This window comes from Lathamus discolor, chromosome 1, assembly GCF_037157495.1.
Source record: "Lathamus discolor isolate bLatDis1 chromosome 1, bLatDis1.hap1, whole genome shotgun sequence".
NCBI lineage: Eukaryota > Metazoa > Chordata > Aves > Psittaciformes > Psittacidae > Lathamus > Lathamus discolor.
Genome location: NC_088884.1, coordinates 92,340,715 through 92,361,385, shown reverse-complemented (window position 1 = coordinate 92,361,385; position 20,671 = coordinate 92,340,715). Strand labels below are relative to the sequence as shown.

General features: G+C 39.1%; 1 protein-coding gene across 8 annotated transcripts in view; it reads left to right on the top strand.

The window, feature by feature from the left end:
• Positions 1-20,671, top strand: part of LOC136017777 (bifunctional heparan sulfate N-deacetylase/N-sulfotransferase 4-like) — a 115,619-nt gene that overhangs the window by 4,885 nt on the left and 90,063 nt on the right. For 7 of the 8 annotated variants that reach the window (XR_010614078.1, XR_010614088.1, XR_010614093.1 and 4 more), the window contains exon 2: positions 11,100-12,344. Coding sequence is in view for 2 of the 8 variants with exons in the window: in XM_065686383.1 (XP_065542455.1) it covers positions 11,364-12,344 (981 nt within the window). In the remaining 6 variants the exon portion in view is untranslated. The remainder of the gene's footprint in view (positions 1-11,099; positions 12,345-20,671) is intronic. The other variant, XR_010614083.1, reaches the window with a different exon arrangement.

The following is a 20,671-nucleotide window of genomic DNA, read 5'->3' as shown; positions in this document are numbered from 1 at the left end:
TGTATTTGCTGTGCCATTTTAAATGGTTTCACCATCCTACCCCACACAATTGCATTGTTGTGGGTGTGCAATTCCTTCCTGCACAGGGCACAGTACAAACCAGTAACTACTGTTAGCAATTGAGGGTCCAGGTTCGTTTTGAATTGACAGACCTTAAGGAGGAATTGGTCACTCTATCTCATTAGTAACTGAAAAGCAGTGATTCTGGAACTTCATATTCTAACACAACATCAACTGCACCTTCTATTCCCACACCTTACTATTTCTATATTACCTGCAACAGTTCATGTTTCTGTAATTTGTACGGGGGGGGGGGGAGAAGAAAGAAAAAAATAATCACAATTAAAAATCAAGAGGCCTCTGTGGTTATGTACTGTCCACATGACAAACAAAGCAAACAGTGCATGCCCCAACTCTTGACACTCTCAGACTCCCATAGGACTAACTCTTAATCAGTTTTGGAGCAAGCTCCACGTGCCAGCACAAATCAGCAGCAGTCATTCTGCACATTCAGATTTTCAACTAAAGTACCTCCAAGAAAGCCTTCTCCTCCATGGAAAATATGTACATTCAGGCAGAAAATTAATTATCTATGCATATGGTGTCTAAACTAGAATTTTATGATTACAGTGTATCATCATGTCAATTAATGAGCCATCATTTTGTTGGCTTGTAAGACCTTACCATAAAATAGAAACCCAAGCTGGATTTCCACTTCCAAGTGCATACTGGAGATTAATATTAGAAAACACCACATAGTTGTGTACCGAGCCCACAGGGGAGAACAGGTATGTAAAGAAACAACTCATTCCAGCCTGCTGCAGGGGCTGTACGGTCACAAACACTCTGCTTCCAAAAATAAGTTAACGCCTTGGTAGTTCAGACTTGGAGATTTTTCATCAAAACAGTTTAATCAAAGCCTCAATATTCTATCACATAGCTCTAATGGCATTAGTTCTAGTTCCAGTCTTTGAGCTTCCCATGACTCAACAAAAAGTCCCTTGAATTCCCAAAGAGGACCCTTACCCTACTAGTGGCATTTCTAAATTGAACTTTATCTAGACAAAATAAAGATTAGATCTTTCCAAAGAAAGCATTTGTTTATATTATAAACCAAAAGCAAAACAGTATCTATAGGTCACAAATGACACATCAGAAATCTCAAAAGACATCTTCCACTTGACGAACAAAGTGGCTTCTCTCAGAGAAGCCCCACAAAACAGTGGCAGAAATAAACATAGAGCTATTTAACTAGGGTATGAAGACTAAGAAAGAAAAGGAAGCAAACACTGTACATACATGTGGCTGCACATGACAGCATGAATTTTGTACTGGCTTTCTTATATGCACCATTTGCAATATCCACACCTTATACATTTGATCAAACACGAACAACTTCAAACATTTTACAGCTACTGTCCATGTAAAGGCAGAAATGGGTATTATTCCCACAATGCAGACTGGAAAATTGAAGTACTGAAGGAAAAAAAAAAAAAAAGAAAAAATCAGTGGCTTACAGAAGGCAATACATGTTGTTGGTGGCAGAAAGAAACTAAACTCAGCTTTGGCTACCTGCTTTATTCCTCTCACCACTAGGCATCTTTCTTCCCAACAGGCAAACAATACCCATTCAATCATTTAAAGATAAAAAGAAGTTGAATTTGTATTAATATCTTCCATAAACATTGCTTGGACTATTTTGTCTGCTTTGCAGTGTCTGAACTACTTAAATACATTCAAGTGAGTTTGGTATTGTAGTATTTTTAAAACATTAGGAAGTTTTTCCATCTAGATTAGTTTTACTGACAACAGTAATATGTGCAGCCATAACTGGTTCCTAGAGAAAGCTAATCCTTCTAGTTTTAAAGAACTTGTAATAAGATACAGAGTTTTCTGAACAACAGCCTGGAATCTAGTCTGGACTAAGAGTCTAATTAAAGCAATTTAAATATTTATGGAAAAAGACAGGAGAGGTATTATAACTTCTTGCCCCAAAACTGTCATGTAATAAAGCAGTGATTAATGCAAGTATTTTATGAGCGAGGTAGAAATGACTGTTTGAATTTTCCTTTTCAGAACGATGCTCTTTAGAAGTCCAAAAGCACACTTTTAGAAAAGCACAAAACCCAGACTGTGGCATGTGGGGAGCCACTCTGTCTTCATTCACTGTGCTTGTCTTACTTTGCTTGAAATCCATTGCTTGCCATCACCACTACTTGCTGGCTAAGACCTGCTAGGTTGTCACAACTTAGATGATGCTGGGACTCAACTCACTATATTTCCTATCTATTTTTCTACCAAATCCTCTCAATAACAACAAAACCTGTCAGCCAACATGGATGAAAATGGGGAGGGCATACTCAGTAGAATTTACTTAAATAATAACCATAGGGAAGCTATTATAATGACAGTTAATGTACCCAGAGCTTGAAAACAGTCTCTAGCTGACTGAAATCTGGTCTGAGTAAGCTCAGAGTAAACCTCTTCAAATTTCATGTAGTAAATGTGTTGCTGTAAGGATTTAGGTACAAAGTCCTTTTATCTGGGTTTAAATAGAGTTCCTGTGCATTAGTAACAGAACATTACTATGTGAGAGCAGTAGTCTCTCTCTCATATAAGTTAGTGGCCTCCTTTTAATTCCTAGCAGACATATGACCACATCAGACTTTCTCACAACTAGTCCCTGTGACAGGATACAGATACTACAAAGCATCTTATTTAGTGAAATATATTGGCATTGATATAAAGATGGGGACACTTTAATTATCTTGTATGAGGGCAAATATTTTTCAGTCCCATAAAAGTAATAGGAAACCAAAGAGTGGGAAACCAAAGAAGTATAAAGACCAAAGAGTTTAGCTTCTAATAAGCTGTTCCAGAGCCTGTGACTATGTCTTTGGAGGCAAATGGCCCCTTCATTAAAAATGGAGCTTTTAACCTTTTGGGGGTAAGAAAGCTCCAAAAAGAAAAGTTTCAATAGCTATGCAGCAAATCTGTAATCCTCGGTAAATTTTCAAAATACAGATACAGAAAACCTGCAGTTATCTAGATGCTAATAGAACCACAGAAAGCTTTTTTTTTTTTTTTTTTTTTTTTACATGCCTTAGCTTCTATATATAATCAAACAAGATGTATAGATTTTGACTACTGCATTGATTGACTTTAAGGAGTTAGACAGCCATTATATTGCACAAAAGCTGTCTCTCAACTGAATTCACCACACAAATCATTCTATTGAAACTGGATGGCTAATTGACAGCCTTATAAAAGTAGAAAACAGTAAAAAAATATCTGATAGAGCATCTCACTAAAGTTTTATTCGAAAAGTTAAGAATTTAAATTGGCTTCAATTGAAGCATTAAAGTATGAATTGAGAAGTGATGAAGAGCCATTAACCAAGCAAGATCAGAAGATCTGTTGCATCAAGTCAGAAGGAATATTTTACAGGCTGTCTCAGGAAAACATATGAAGACTGCTCTTATTCACCAGCTTCATTCAAAAGGGCTGGGTCAACCACAGCACATTCATTACACCTGCACTCTCCACTAACTCCACTGGGAAAGTAAGCATCAGCTCCAAGGACTTGATCCTGTAGGTCACACAACTTTGTACCATGGAAATCTCTGTTGTGTTTTCAGCCACAACCTTCTGCCATGACATTCTGGATCTGATCATGATCATTCTGGATCATGGCTTCAGCAATAGGCTTCTGGCTTTCAGATCATCTCAAAACCTTATTTTGATCCTTGGAAGTTCAATTATTTTTCTCCTGATGTTGTGAAGGTTGTACAAACATCTGTTTGTGGACGGTCAGTATGCAAGAGTTAAGTGTCTATTGCTTCCAGCTCAGTTATGGGTCTGTCAAATGACCTTGAAAAAGTCAAGCCTTTACCCAAGAATAATGTTATTTAGCTTTTTTGAATGTTTACTGAGTTACTGGTGAAAAGTGATAGATATTATTACAATCACTCAGGCAAGATGACACATTTATTAGAAAGAGCACTGAGAAGATTTTTTATTTTAAGTCTGGCCACAGAGCTAAATGTTTTGCCTAATAGTATCTAAACATTATGTATATTTTGATAAAGTGATATATTTTGATATTGTTACACAACATTTTTGCCACATAGGGAGCTGCACAAAAGGTGAATGTGGTCATTAACCCCTTGTCGTGGTTCAAACCCAACCACAAACCTCATTCACTCACTCCCCCCACTTCTTGCCCTCCCCCTGCTCCTGGAGGGACAGAGAGGATATTTGAAAAGAATGCAGCTCCCACGGGTTGAGATAAGAACAGTTTAGTAACTAAGGTATAACACAAATCACTACTGCTACCACCAATAATAATATTGATAAAGGTAATAACAAGGGAAGAGAATACAACACCTCAGCACCAGCCAACAGATAACTCACCCCACTCCCCCCAGCAGAGTACCGACCAATACCTCGTCCAACCCTGCAGTCCCCAGCCCTTTCGGGTCACTCCCAGTTACATCCTGGGCATGACGTGCTGTGGTATGGAATACCTCTTTGGCTAGTTTGAGTCAGGTGTCCTGTCTCTGCTTCCTCCCGGCCTCCCCTCCTCCCTGGCAGAGCATGAGGCTCAGAAAGTCCTTGGTCAGACCAAACATTTGAGCAGCAACTAAAAACATCAGCATTATCAGCTCTCTTCCCAGGCCAAAAAATGAAAACATAGCACTGCACTAGCTACTAAGAAGGAGAAAAATGACTGCTACTGCTGAACCCAGGACACCCCTACCTGCTACAATGGTGACTAGAGCCACTTTATCAAGAAACAAGAAGTACACGTTCTCCCTTCATGCATGGTCCTCCTAAGACTATACATTTATTATTACTAGTTTCACACCTGACACTCAAGAATTCAGTAATCTCAATTCTGAGGGAATATTACAACTACTTGCATTCAAAAACACTGATAAATTGTGACATTTGAAGAAAATGTCACTGAAACACCACAGATGCGATATTTACGTGCATTTCCAGGTAGCCCAAATGACTGTGGGACTGTTAGAAGCTAATGGGTCTTACAATAAATTTCTCCCGGGAGTTAAGCAATGCAAAAAAGTCTTACATATGGTCTGGAGCATCAAAGGAGGCAACAATTCTGTGTGAATCTGCAGAAAGAACAATACCTTCCTCACAGTCTTTTTAGTTCATATTTGTAGAAAGGTCCCATGGATTCATGTAGAATATCTTTGTGAGGAGTCTCATTAATCATAGAATAGTTAGGGTTGGAAAAGACCTCAAGATCCTCTAGTTCCAAGCCCCCTGCCATGGGCAGGGATGCCTCACCCTAGACCATGTTGCCTAAGGCTCAGCCCAAGCTGGCCTTGAACACTGCCACGGATGGAGCATCCACCACTTCTTTGGGCAACCTGTTCCAGTGCCTCACCACCCTCATAGTAAAGAACTTCTTCCTCATATCTAACCTGAACTTCCTCTGTTTAAGTTTGAACCCATTACCCCTTGCCCTATCACTATAGTCCCTGATGAAGAGTCTCTCTCTGGCATCCTTGTAGACTCCCTTCAGATACTGGAAGGCTGCTCTGAGGTTTCCACACAGCTTCTCTTCTCCAGGATGAATAGTCCCAACTTTCTTAGCCTGGTTATAGTTACCTGTCTAAAAGCATCAATAAGAGAAAATCCCCAAACCCAAACCACTGATGAGTCAGCTACTTCAGATCACATGTGAAATAATGAGAACAAAATATGTTTGCTTGTATGCTGTTGCAACAGTACGTGTATCATTGTGTGTTCCAGAAAGCGGGACGTGTGGCAAGGCAGTGGTGGCTATCTGTATAGCTTTAGGAGTATTAAAGGAATAGAAATAATTCTTACAGGGCTCTTTCTGATCACAATTCCCCTACTCAGTCCACAGACAAGTAAAACACTGAAAATAAACCACTCTATTAGCATGCTGCAGATCATACTTGACAATACTAACCATGATAAATCCAGATCAACTTTGGTGGTCCTGAAGAGAGACAAATGGTTAACTTTGCATGAATCTGTCTGCAGCTATCAGATGTTATCAGATTTTCAAGCATGAAAAGTTTACAGCTTCCTGAGTACCTTTACCCCACTTTCCCCAACTATCTTATACACATTGTAAGGTGGGGGGGGGTGTGTGTGCGCACATACCTGTACACATGTGGGAATACATATATGTATGAAACCTACCTCCAAATACACCTTTAGCTGCCTTTCCATCAGGGAGCCTTTTTTCTTCAAATCTCCAAGTTCTGAAATCATCTGGAAGAGTTTAGAGCCAAAGAAATATAGAAGTCAAGAGGGTCAAATAGCTAGCTTCTAAGTACTGTTTCATGCACACAACCATGCCAGCTTTGAGTGCACAAGTTATTGAGGTATTTGAAGCACTTTTTTTTATATTCATTGATTATCAACTTCAACCTATGGCATCATTTAGGTTTCTAGAATCACACAAGATTACATGTGCATTATAGACTGATCAAATTTTTGAAAATATTGGAATATTGGTGGTTTAACTTAGAGGTAATTATGCATTGAAAATAAACAAGACATGAAAGTGCTGAACAGCCTCTCCACTCAGAAATTATAAGGTGGAGGTAGGACAAAGTTAGAAGACCTGCAACAGCTTTTTACAAGCCCTTATCCTAGGCAAAAGAGTGTTCTAAAACCTATGACAAGCTATGAGCTTGTTTATAAACACAAAACACACTGCAACTTTGCAAATCTTGAAAAAGGACACTTTCACGAAGTGCCCAAGTTTCATGAGATCAGTAAAAAAGTCTCTTGGAAACTTTTCAGAGAAAAATAGCTGTTTTCCCTCTGCATGAATTGAAACCCTGAACTTTTGCTAACGGTCAACAGGAGCAATTTTTTCCACTTAAATCAGTTTGCTTGTTTCTATATTGAATAAGTAGTCATATGTAAGGAGTAGCAAGTAGGTTTCATGGATCATTGGGCTTCTAATAAATGGCAGAAGTCATACAAGCTTATAAAGGAACGAAAAGTGGAAAGTTCACAATATTTTTTTTAGCCTAAAGGGAAATTTTAGATATAGAAAACAAAGACACTCTGAATTCTGTTGGAGTAGGATGGAAAGAAACCTCTGACCTGGCTCCAGATGGATTACTCATAGAGCATTCCACAAGAGCAGCCTTGCATGCTGGTGCAGACAGGAAACTGGGAACAACTGTATTGCAGTGATACAAATCTAGCAAGCATCCTGCTCCTCTACTCTGCACTGCCATCAACAACATGCTCTTACATGTTGAAGATGCAAAGTCTATTAACTTGATCCACAGAGCAGATAAATACAACTATTGCTTAACATCAGTATCTCTGCTTTCCACAAGTTGAACTAGACCAGAGACCCTTACCCTACCTACAAGAAAGGGTAAGGAAAGGAGTAGAGCTTTACAACAGCCCTGCAAGACAATGCTCTGACCCTGCCCTTTGGTCAGGCTGGCAGCCTCCTGCCAGAGCCAAACTGCTCACTTATCACCTCTTTCTCCAGAGGGATGATAGAAGGCAGCAACTTTCACTTTTAATGGAGTTTCACCCATTTACCCAAGTGATAATTATTTCAGCTATCCCTTATGAGCAATTAACAGCTACTTTCACCATGTGTAACTGTTTTCTGCAATGTATGTCCTACCTTGATTAGTTGCACCTAATTTGATCAAAATGTTTGTTAAATCACTAAGCCCTGTGAGAAAGCCTGAGTATAGGAACTGGACCACGATAGAATCAGTTTTGATTCCTGATGCAATGTTAACACATGGTATTCATATGAGACTGTTTCTCTTCACTATATTGCCATCAGTTTTAAACAGTTGAGTCCTAATCTCCCACTCAATCAATGTTCAAAATCAGTATGCTTTAATCATCAACCAAATGCATTTTTTAAGGGGAAGCAGGAAGTAGTGTTTAATAAGGAGGCAGCAATTTTGAAACCTCTGTTTCTCTTTGGCTGATTGAACTAAAGAAAAATTACAATTGCTGCAGATGCATCACAACAAAGATACACTGCAGAGATCTTCTCTTTGAGGAAAGGTCCCATGCTTAAGAAGTCAGCTGAATGCAAGACTGAAGATCTACATCATGATCTGGATGAGTGTAACCACGATCCAGTGTAGACAGCTTTGGGCTTTACCCCTGAATAGTCAATGAATGCTGACTGGTGACCGTAGGAATACAGGACCTCAGACGAGCCGTTTCTAAAATAAAACTAACATTAGTAACACTAACTATGAAATATAGCCTATTTTCATGTTTCTCAAATGAATATAGCATAGCAATACTCCTAAGATATTTGAATTTCTTAGTGAATAGAAAGCTGTTGAACTTTATGAGGGAAAGTTTCAAAGGCACAAACCACACTTAATTTCCAATTATGCATTGGAAAATGTCCCACTAATGGCTAATATAGCTGATTTATTTTCATAAACTTTAATTACTTCACACTTTTTTTTTTTTTAACAGTATAATCAGTTCAAAAGAGCAGTTCAAACACAATGCACAAACTAAGAGAGATCTGCTCCAATGCCAGGTTTCTGTAGTTTAAATTCCTCATCAGTTCTAGTATTTAGACATTTAGATAATCATGAATATTGGCACTTGTTACACCATTTACATACAACAGATTTATAAGCTTATATTAAATCTGATTACTAGCATTTTAACTGGAAGAGATTTTACCAGTGTTATTTGGATCAAATAGTTTGGAATGAAGACCATATTTTTGCTTTGGCTGCTATAAAGTCAGGAGCTTCTCCTATTTTACATTTCCACTTAGTTTTGCATATTACATTTAGTAATACAAGCAACAGCAGCAGCAAAGATCTGGCTCATTATCCAGACAGCTTGCAACGTCAGTACCTGGGAGATCCAGCAGGACAGAACAGTGAGGAAAAAACATGCAAATTTAGCTCTCCGGGCGTGCTATTCTCTTGCACTCCAGGTGTAGGTTCAAACATTTAGTAAGCATTCAGTGTGATTTGGTGGCAGATTTCTTAGAGCAGAGGTCCTATGTTTTATTTATTTTTACACATAAGAGTCTTAATTAAGGTGTTTTACCTGCCCTGAGGATTTTGAGACTCTTCTGGAAAATGCCTGGCAGCAGGCAGGGCTCTCTGCTCTGTGTATAGACTGCAGGTGTCCTCTGCTAAAAAGCAAGAAAACATTGCCCTCTAGTGCTGAAACAAAGCAGAGGCTGCAGCATCCGAGAGGGGCTTTTAATTTTTGTTTCCAAGATACCTGCCTGTCTCATGCTAACAAATTTAAGGCTTGGTGCAATTAGCTGTTTTGTGGGGAGACTACCCACCTTTCCGACGGAGAGCAATCCTCCAGATCCAATAAACCCTCGGAGTCCTGCTGAGTGACTTGTCGATGTCACCAAATCTAGAACATGGCCTCACAGAGGATATTACACTTGATACAGTTTTATCTTTTGATAAAATTTTACTTGGAGTTTCAATAGGGAGCAAGATTCCAGCAAGCAGACAGAACTGCAGAACAAGGGAAGCAGCAAAGGGGGGCAAATATTCTTACAACTATCAGGGTGATTTTCATTTCCTAGTGAGAGGTGTGATTTCTTTTTATTTCTTCTTATATGTGAGACATTACTAAATTCAGAACAATTTTTTCTCATTTCTGTTAACTTTTGTCCACTGATAAACTACCCACCTTGCCCACCTTTTGGCCCATTGAGGGCCAAGGAGGGCTGTTGATGGATTTGCCCACCATACAGGTGTACTATCTCTTGGCAAGCTTCTGAGAAAGGTAAAGCAGATAGAATTCTGAACCTGGCAAAGTCACAAATAGCCTCAGCAACAACTCCCTCTGTATTGTGAGAGCATCAACAAGCCTCTCATGGGCAAGTAGACTTATTAATTCACGACTTTAGCATTCTGTTCATTGCTTGACAAGCTTCCAAAAGCAGTAGGAGAGGAGTATACAAAGCATTTCAAGAAAAAATAAAACTTTTCACTTGCATTTTCAAGATCCTGAACCAACACAATCAAGAGGTTTGTTAGAACTGTGTACCAGACTCCTAAAATATACTGGTAGATGATTTTTTCAGTTTCTTACAAGCGTTTTCCAGTCTTAGGTGTAAAGTTTAGGATGAAAGAATAGTTTCCAGAATGAAATTCAAAAGTGTAATATGAGTTAATGGAGGAGGACACATCAATTAACAACTACCTGACTAGAATGTTTCTTCCTTTCAGCTCAAAAAATCATTCATTGTTTAGAGTCTCACATTGTTCCAATAAGTAAACAATATAAATAATTCAGAAAGATGTTAATTCCTGTGTCAGCCCATAGAGCAGCACTGGCTATTTATTTAGTTATTTTTAATTGCCTCTGAGTCATGTGGTTTACTCTTAGCGATAGTATTTTTTCATAAGTTTAGGTAGAACTACCAGGAATTGCACAAGGGTTTCAGAGCTGGCCAGGCAATCAGGTTTAAACCCCTTGCACTTCAGCCGTACAGTACAGCAGGGACAGACGGAAGTCCTGGTCCTTCAGCTAGAGGAGTCATTTCAGACAGCCTTTAAATGGGCTGTAAAGTACTGACAACTCCAGGTACAGAATGGAAACTGGAGAGAAAAGTTCTGCAAATCTTTTCTCATACTCCTCTCATGCCTTTCACTTCACTTTCATTAGTTTCATGGTCCAACATAGAATTTGTTGCCCCTTTCAAAATACTTCTGAAGTTTGAAAATTACATGGAACATGGCCCAGTATTTAAAAAGTATTTACTTTATCCTAATTTTGTCCTGCAATCTTCAGTCATTCACATTTGTGATAGCAAGGAACCATTTTAGATAGAAAGTGTCCATAAATAAAAAGATACGTGTCCTCAAAAAGTTATGTTCAGACTTTATACCCTAGGAATATGGGAGAGCTCTTTAATGCAGTTTATCTTAATACATCAAAAAAAAACAAGTGACACCGAGTGTTCCTCAAACTGTTCATAAACTTTCCTCTTAACTAAGATTACCAGTACCAATCACCGATTTTACCAACATGCATTTTTAATTGCTTTATGGAATTTATTTTATTTACTCTTCCTCTGCTCCTTGTTGCAGATAATGTTAAAAGTCCTCTTCATTGATTATTGGCAGCTGCTGCTTTCTGACAAAACCTCTTACAATTTAGCTTTCTGGATCCTTTGACCTCCTACTCCAGCAACTTCATAACATCCCTGACAGCTTCATAAATGCACTGCAATGGTCACATGAACATCTTGGAAGGGGAATTGGCACCTCTGCATCTCCTCGTTCCTATGGTACTTTAGGAACAGAGAACCAAAAGAGCGGCAAGTCCAACAGAAGCTGAAAGTCCTGCGAAAGATGAGTCTAATTGTGAAGTTCCGCAGAAGTTTCAGAACACTAGTCATTCTTCTGGCAACCTTCTGCTTGGCAAGTATTGTCATTTCTGCCTATTACCTCTACACCGGCTACAAGCAGGAAATGGGCTTTGTGGAAACCACTGGAGAAGTAGACTGTGAAGACCTCAAGCTTCTACCATACAGGTCTGTGGAGCTGAAAACGGCTAAGCCAATTGATCCATCTAAAACTGATCCCACCGTCCTCCTGTTTGTGGAAAGCCAGTACTCCCAGCTGGGGCAAGACATCATAGCCATCCTCGAGTCCAGCAGATTTCAGTACCACATGGTTATTGCACCAGCTAAGGGGGAGATTCCCCCTCTCACAGACAGTGGAAGAGGAAAATACACGATTGTTATATATGAGAATATTTTAAAGTATGTATCCATGGACTCATGGAATAGAGAACTTCTGGAAAAATACTGTGTGGAATACAGTGTTAGCATAATTGGTTTTCATAAAGCCAATGAAAACAGCTCCCCCAGTACAAAATTGAAAGGATTGCCATTACATCTTTACAATAATGTGGCCCTCAAAGACTGTATGGTAAACTCTCAGTCTCCCCTGCTGCGCATTACCAAAGCACCAAGGGTTGAAAAAGGTCCACTGCCTGGCGAAGACTGGACAGTTTTCCAGTTTAACCATTCCACATATCAACCTGTTCTTTTAACTGAGCTGCAGACCTCCAGACCACACCTTGCAGCATTGCCAAAGGCTACTCTGTATGCAACTGTCATCCAAGATTTGGGGCTTCATGATGGGATTCAGAGAGTCCTCTTTGGAAACAACTTGACGTTCTGGTTGCACAAACTGATCTTTATTGATGCCATCTCTTTCCTATCGGGGAAGAAGCTCACCCTGTCCTTGGACAGGTATATTCTGGTTGACATAGATGACATCTTTGTTGGGAAGGAGGGAACTAGGATGAACATCAATGATGTGAAGGTAAGGTAAGAACTGGGGTATACCATGTATGCAAATGGATATTTAAAAAGAGACAAAGCCTGAAAAAGCTGGCAAGCTCCATTTCTGGGTAAAGGCTGAAAGTGCATGAGAGTAGCTAGCAGATACAGAAACTGTAACTTAAGATTACTTTACAAGTCTGTTTACCCACATACATAGAGATGTATTTATGTATGCATATGTACATTGGTACACAGAGATGGCCTGATACAGTAATGCATATAGCAAAGGTACTGGTTGCTTAGTGCACCTGAGTAACAAAGGAGACTTTTTATATCTGACATGAGAGATCTTTCTTTAAACTAAATAAAAGGATCTCAGTTTCTCAAGCAGGTTTGCTGCTAAGATACCTGAATTTTTAGATAAAACCATGTTTTACACTGCATTAATTTTGTTTTCCCCTGTGCACATACTTACACATGTATGTCTGCAGCATATACAAAATACCATCTAATAGGCATTTTTTTTTATTTTTCCTTTCAGTATTTCTGAAAAGTAAATGGAACAATAGAAAATGGTTGCCTTTTTAAATCTCACATAACTATCACCATATTTAAAAAAAAAAAAAAAAAAGAGTAAAAGAAAAAAAAAATCCTGGAAGATTTACAGTCACATTTTGACTTAAAAAAAAAATAGCAAGAAAATTTTCCTTAGCAGACTGGCAGATCAGCGTTTAAAGTTCCTAGTGGCAGGATGGAAGCACAGCCTGTAACTAGCAAATGACATAAACACCTGATATGGTTGAAAAGCCCACAGACTTTGGAGGCTCTTTGAAACTTATTTCATAGTCTGTAGTATCCAGGGGTATCATTAGATTTGCTTAGAGTAACTTTCAAAGATGTGCGCAACTTGGACAGGACTCAATAGCATGACAATTATTTCCTTGCAATTTTCCACATGTGGGAATTGTCATATTCGGAAATTAGCTGAAGTTCCTAAGCATGCAACATCACATTCTTAAGCCTTTAAAGGTTTTGTTCCTGTAAATACCCCAATACTTCCATGAGCAATAGGTGAGCCTTTTGTTTTTAAACACATATTTCTATTTTGTTACTTAATTCTTATTTCCATTTCTACAACTTCTCTATTCAGCGGCCTCCTCATCCAGTTCAGTGAGACAAATATCAAAACACCCAGAAAAAGCAGTAGTCTCATATACAGTTAGAACTATTTTGCACATTAGAATACATCAGGTAATTCTATTAACCAAACCAGGCATATGAATGCTCATCAGGCTGATTTCTATCATCAGGCACTTGCAACGCCTGGTATCTTGAGATGTGAGCGCTGTGCACAAGCTTAGTGTTCAAGTGCTCTCTCTGGAATTATATGTAAAATGCTCTGAGAAAGGGCTTGTATACAAGAGGAAATATAACTGAAAAGGCTATTGTGGAACAAGGTTTTCAGCAATAGCTTTCCACCTGTACAATTTTGAGAGCATCTCTTCCTGATGTAGTTTGCTCCACTAAGGAAGTCTATTATTCTGCATTGGGTAAAGAGCCTCTCTTACGATAAAAAGAATGTCCACAGAGAGTCACTTGGAAATTCAAATCATACTTTTGACTGGAATAATCTCACTAGACAGAAAAAAAAACAAGTTGCCTCCTTCATTATCCAGCAATCAATATTACTAGCTATTAGTAGCCTGTGCTTGGGGGAGCAGCCCCACTTCAATGATCTTTATTATGGAAGACAGGGAAGAAAATTCCAGATACAGGGGCTTGAGCAGGAGGCAGATGGTGGAACTATAGCTGTTAAAAAGCATTCAGCATCAGTTTTACATGCTGCATGCATTTATCCATCTGAAAACTGATCAGTCCACATTGCTGAGTATCTTGAAAATAGCAAGAAAAATCATCTGCTAGGACTCAGACTTTTTCTTAAATTATAGATTATGTTTGAGTCAAGGTATGAAGGGAAGCTTCCATTCTATCCACATTTCCTGAGTGCAAAAGTAGCATCCCACTTCCATCACAAAAACACCAACAGTACCGCTCAGGAGATGAATCCTTTCTTCACTTCTAACAAGAAATTATGCCACAAATAGGGACCATGGGGAGAAATCTTTTGCAAGCACAGGCTCATAACCAAACTTCCCATCAAACAATCTTTTGGGGACAATAAAAATTGTATCTCACTTTTAGAAAATGTTCACATGCAAATCCTCTCTGCAACTTGACCATCCATTGATATTCTGTCCTTAACATTGTTGGTTTCATTTCAGATCAGTTACTACGTACAGGTTTGTTCTTCAGGGTGTTTCACCTACACTTGTGACAGAAATCAGTCCATTCTAATAGACTGAACATTCCCAGAATACATACACATTCAAAACAGGATGTTTGCTAATGAACATCATCACACCAAAATCGGAGTGTACATTAGTTAGTTTACAATAAAGGATAATTACAGCCAGTTAGCAAACAACCTCCCAAGCCACTTGGGGAATGTCCTGGCTTTACCAGGAGCCATTTTTCTCCTTCTTAGTAACTGGTGTAAGCTCTGTGTTTTGACTTCCAGCCTGGGAAAAGAGCTGATAACACCGATTGTTTTTTAATTGTTGCTAAGTAATGTTTATTCTGGCCAAGGACTTTCTGAGCCTCATGCTCTGCCAGGGAGGAGGGGAGGCCGGGAGGAAGCAGAGACAGGACACCTGACTCAAACTAGCCAAAGAGGTATTCCATACCACAGCACGTCATGCCCAGGATGTAAGGGAGAGTTACCCTGGAAGGGCTAGGAAACTGCAAGGTTGGACGAGGTATGGGTCGGTGCTCGGTCGGGTGGGGTTGGGTGAGTTATCGGTTGGCTGGTGTTGAGGTGTTGTATTCTCTTCCCTTGTTATTTCCTTTAGCATTATTATTATTGGTGGTAGCAGTAGTGGTTTGTGTTATACCTTAGTTACTAAACTGTTCTTATCTCAACCCGTGGGAGTTGCATTCTCTTCAATTCTCCTCTCTGTCCCTCCGGGTGTACGGGGAGGGCAAGAGGGGGGGAAGTGAGTGGACGAGCTGTGTGGATCGGTTTAAACCACGACAGGGAAGAAGGCAATTAAGAACCATTGGGGCTTTATTCATCCCTTAAGGCAGAGCAGCTTTTTTGCTGTAAAGGCAAATATAGCAGAGGGAGACATTTAAGAAGCTGATGTGCAAGTGGCGTCAAAGTACTTTTGTGCATTTGGAAGCAGCAGCTATGGCCAGGTGCTCTGAGAGGATTGTGTTTTCAGGACATGAGATTTAGGGGCAGGTTGTGCTTATCCTAGAGGGGTATGATAAGGGTGGAAGTGTGAATGACTCCAACAGCTAAAGGGATTATCACAGTATCTGCATGTTGTTCAACAAAATGTGGCAGAACTTGGACCATCTCCTTTCTTTCCTGAACTGCATACTACCGGTATATTTAGCACCAAAAAAAACCCCAAACACCCACCACCAAAAAAGAAAAATCCAACCAACGACCAGCCCCCCCAGTCTACATCTATGATGTGATGCACCTCAAAAATAATATCATTGTTCCCTGCAATGCAAGTTTAAACTGTCAGATCACCAATACAAAATAAAATATTTGTTATTTATACAGTGCTTTCCAAAACAAAACAAGAGAACCATATAATGCAGGGCTTGTAATGAAATAGTTTCTTAGCACGAAACAATCCACTGCATTATGCCGCTATGTCACTACTTCTCCAGTTCCTTCAGTTCTCGCCATTTGTCACTGCAAGCAGCGTAGTTTCACTTTCCAGAAGTATACAGACTCCCTGCTAGGCTCTCCTAAGTTGCCACTCACACTCATGTTCCTTGGGAATGCCTTCATACATGGCAGATTCCCAGGTGCATACAAGAATACAACTGAATAGTTACACACCTCCCAGTTGCATGAAAAATACAGGTAAATAGCATCACTCTGTTCAGCCTCTTAGGTTTTTCCTTCTTCCAGGGACCAAACGTAACAACTGCCAACCCAAAGGGCATGTGAGTAGAAATGAGGTTTCTGATAACAGTATTTTTATGTAACAATAAAAAGACAAGTAACACTGTTCCTGTGTAATTACTTCCTACAAGTCCAATGTTATTATCCCCTCACAAAGCCATTTCTCAATTAGGTTCTTCAGGGATATGTATAGTTATGCAATGGGTGGCATCAGCTAGAGAAACAGAGATTAGAGAACAGAGTTATTATAGGCTCTGCTTACCACAAAAGACCTCCTAGTCCTTGTATTACAGAAGTTGTGCAAGGTCATGTCTGGCTAAGTAATTAAACAGGAAGTCAGCAGAGCCACAGAAAGCTGTTTTCCCAAGCTTTGCAGGGATCTATCTTGAGCCTAGTGAGCTTCTGCAAATGAATTTCTCCCTTTCTCTCCTGCCAATCTATTATCTTAGTGATGGATTTTAGAAGGCAAAAGACTCAAGAATTCATCAGTTAATTTGCAGAATTACCTTATTTGTGTACTTGCAAATTACATTGGTTCCCAGCTACACAACAAGACGATGATCACTGTCAGCAGTGACTTAATAAAAAGCCTAGAAACCTCTGGTTATGCTGTGTCTGGGATTACCACACTGAGAAAATAAAGAACTTTTGCCTTCACAGTTTCCTTTTAACTGAGTACAAACAGAGCTGTGCTACCCAAACATTAGCAAGAACTTGCTAAAGTCTTTTTTGTTGTTGCTATAGTAAGACCTAGTGCAATATTTTACATGCTTGGGAATGTCGTTTGGGTTACTGCTGACTGTAGTCCTTCCTTCTCGCAGCACCAAAAAGCCCATCTGCGTTCTCCCATCTTTTTCCACTCTAAGCTTCAGTCCACTTACTTCAGTGGAAATAAGCATTACATTAGTGTCTGACAACTCATCACTTCCACAAGTCTGCACTTTGTCTTTGACCTTCATCATCATTAGAATGCCTTGAACACTTCAAGGCTGTGATATCTTGTTCATTTTAGTATTTTAAAGACAGGAATTCATGCTGGAGTTGCATCTTTTCTGGTAATTCTAAATTGAAGTGTGCTGGCCTAGCAGGAGGCTGAGCTCCATAACTGAATCTCTCCAGCATATGCATTTTCTGATCTTTCTGCATGAACAATTGCTTTCTGTTGTAATAATTAAAAATGCCATCAGGCCATGCCACCAGGCATGGCTGAAGGATAGTCAGTACAAAGATGCAGGTGGGCACAGGGTGGGTAAAGCTTTCCACGCTGCTGTGTGCAAACCCTCCTCCCCGTCCATGCAAAGTCTAAATGCCTTTTGAAGGAAGGATTATAATATTAAACTGTTGTAGACTAATGCTTGTTCCTGCTTCAGTTTTGCTGTGATGCCTTACCTTTTGTGCTGTTTGGATTTGCTGTTATGGACTCAAGCCAGCCAGGTGGATAAGGAATCTATTTAACAACAGACAGGAATGTATTTCTGCATCCCTTCACAGAATTTGGCATCTAGTGTCACGGAATCTGCCCAGCTTTCTATAGAAATTTGCCAGCAGTGGTCAAGACCAGAATTAAGAGTCTGGGAGGATTATAACAGATACTTGGATTTCTAACTCAGGTTTTTGAAGAGTTTCTCTGGATGCTCTGCTCTCTTCTGGCCATCCTGCACTCACACCCACCTGTAGGGAAGGTCCTAATGGAAATAACAGTAACCCAATTTTTTTTTTTTTTTTTTTTGTTCATTCATTTGCAGCTTTCTCCTTCAGCAGAAGCTGCAAACAGCAGTTGATTCCTTGCTGATGAGATAAAACAGTCATCCCTATAGTCTTTTTGTAATAACAAAGTCCTGCCAGTGAAGTAATCACACCAATGGACAACACAGAAGAAAATAAAAACACAAGATGTGTGAGCATAGAAAGCTAGAGGAGACAGCCAAACATCAGTCATTATAAGCTGTGTTGCTCCACTGTCACCTTTTAAAGCATTTGAGAGTGGCAGTGAAGAAAATCATGAAGCAAAACGCTAGAGTTCACACTTTTGGATGGTCTTAAAAAAATTAAAAATTAATGTAAAATGAGCTGATAAGGTATTATAAGAAAAATTTAACGATCAGACAATCTTTCTAAAAATGGGAGTGTCTGCTCCATTCTGCTTCGGTGGAGATGACACTTCATTCAATATTTTCCCTGTTTAGGTCACTTGAATCCCCTAGTTCTTTCTGCAGTAATCTGGGTGTTGAACACTGCTCAAGTGCCTTGTTAAGATATATCACACAAAATGTTTCATACTATTTTTTTTTTCCTGTTTCAATAAAGCCTGTTCTTTCATCCATTCTTTCGCCATCAGCAAAACATTTATTTTCCTCCTTGGTGGCATGGTGGATTAACTGTCTGGCCAAGCACCCTGTCTTAATTATAATAGATTTGAAGTTCTCTTATCTGCCAGATTTCCCACCGAAGATATGGTAGGTCTCGACAGTGTTTTACAGAGTCTTGCCAGAAAACAAATTCTGGTGTCTCTGATCTAATTCTTACATTTCATGAGTTTAGACAATTAGATTCCTTCCATGTGCCCCACATGTTATAGGTGTACTTCTATCACATGGTCTCAGCAAGATTTTCCTGTGTTTTCCTCACTCAGTGTTCTTTTTTCCCAGAGGATGCACTGGATTTTTTGCCTGTAGAGTTAAAAGATTCCAAGCAGGGCAATTTGATTCTGATGTACAAGCACTTCAGAATTATCACAAATCCCTTTCTCTTTCTTTTTCCAAAAGAAAAAAGGTTTACTCTTTCACAAACCAAGCAAAACAGAGAAAAATCATCCATTATTCTTCTTTTTAACTAGCAATAAGAACTCAACAGAACTTAAGTTTTTAAAAGATTAACAATTCTAAACTGTTAAAAACCAGCACAATACCTGTTAAAATATGGAAAGGGCAGAGTTTTTCATTATTGGTCTAATTCAGAAAGATCTAGTGCTCACAGCCTGTGCTCAGCAGCACTATTGACAAATTCCTTTGCCTATGCTTCCACTAATTTCCTGGATTTGTACTGATTTCTCAGATCCTTTCTCCAAAGTAATTCTGAAGGCATAGGTTGTATCATACTGGAGTATATTTCCAGGATATACATGGTATTCTGTTTAATTTAGCTTCATTTAATTCAGTTTAAATCATTTTCATAACATTCAGGGAATCTGTAGGAGTCAAACCACATGAAGCAGTTCATATCAGCCTCTCAAGAGGCCCATATTAACCTGAGTTTTAAAACAATGCATATTAGTTAAAAAGAAGCAATAACAATTGTTTCTTGTATAGCAAAATAAGAATCTATGAAATTATCAAATATCTTTCTAGAAAGGCTAGGCAATTCAGACTTAAAAAGCAGTCACAATTACTGCTTTAAAAGCACTTGATGCAGCAATAAACACATTACCATGAATGCTGTATATAATGCAGTTATTTTAGTAGCAGTGTTTCTTAAGTAACTTTAAATATGCCTTTGTCATCCAAATGTGAGCAGAAAACACCCTTAGAGCAAAAGCTCAATTTAGCATCATTGGCATTATTCAAATGATTTGAAAATGGCAATACTCAGTAACAGGGAAACAAAGTGAATAGATGGAAGGACAGACAAACAGATGAGATCATATAGAAAATCTCAAAAAGAAAAGGAGAACTTTGAAACTCAAAATTTTTAGCAATAGTTAGCTAGGCATTTTCTGCCCTCCTCTGTATCATAACATAAAATGAAACCAAATCTTCATTTATTCCTGTTTTCAAATCTTTACACGTATCATTTGAACAATCAGTATAACCATATACCTGTATAACACATATACTCACCAAAATTAAATCTTACGGCCTTCTTTATCTCTTCTATGAATATGGCCATAGCCCCCTGCAATTAATGCTTTCGCCTCTAATCTTATGCGTTTCCACCTGTCTTCCGTCCATATAGTCAAAATAATGTAAGGACTTCTAGGTAAAAGTTACCAAATGCCATCTTATGCAGAGGGCAGAATATGAGCTGCACCTCAAACACTGAGATTGGTGTCCCTCTGAAGTGCAAAAATATTTTCTAGTAGAGGGACACTGTTAATTATCAGTCCTGAAGGTAAGCATCACATGCCAGCATGTGGAACTTCAAAAGTGGTAAATCACAATCAGATTACGATGCAGACAACAGAATAATCTTAAAGCTAAACACCAGCTTTATTTCAGAACAAAATTACTTTGATCTAAAGAAAGAAGGGGCTATGCAAGTTGGGGCTGTTCAGCCTGGAGTAGAGAAGGCTGCATGGTGACCTCATAGCAGCCTTCCAGTATCTGAAGGGGGCCTGCAAGAATGCTGGAGAGGGACTCTTCATTAGGGGCTGTAATGACAGGACA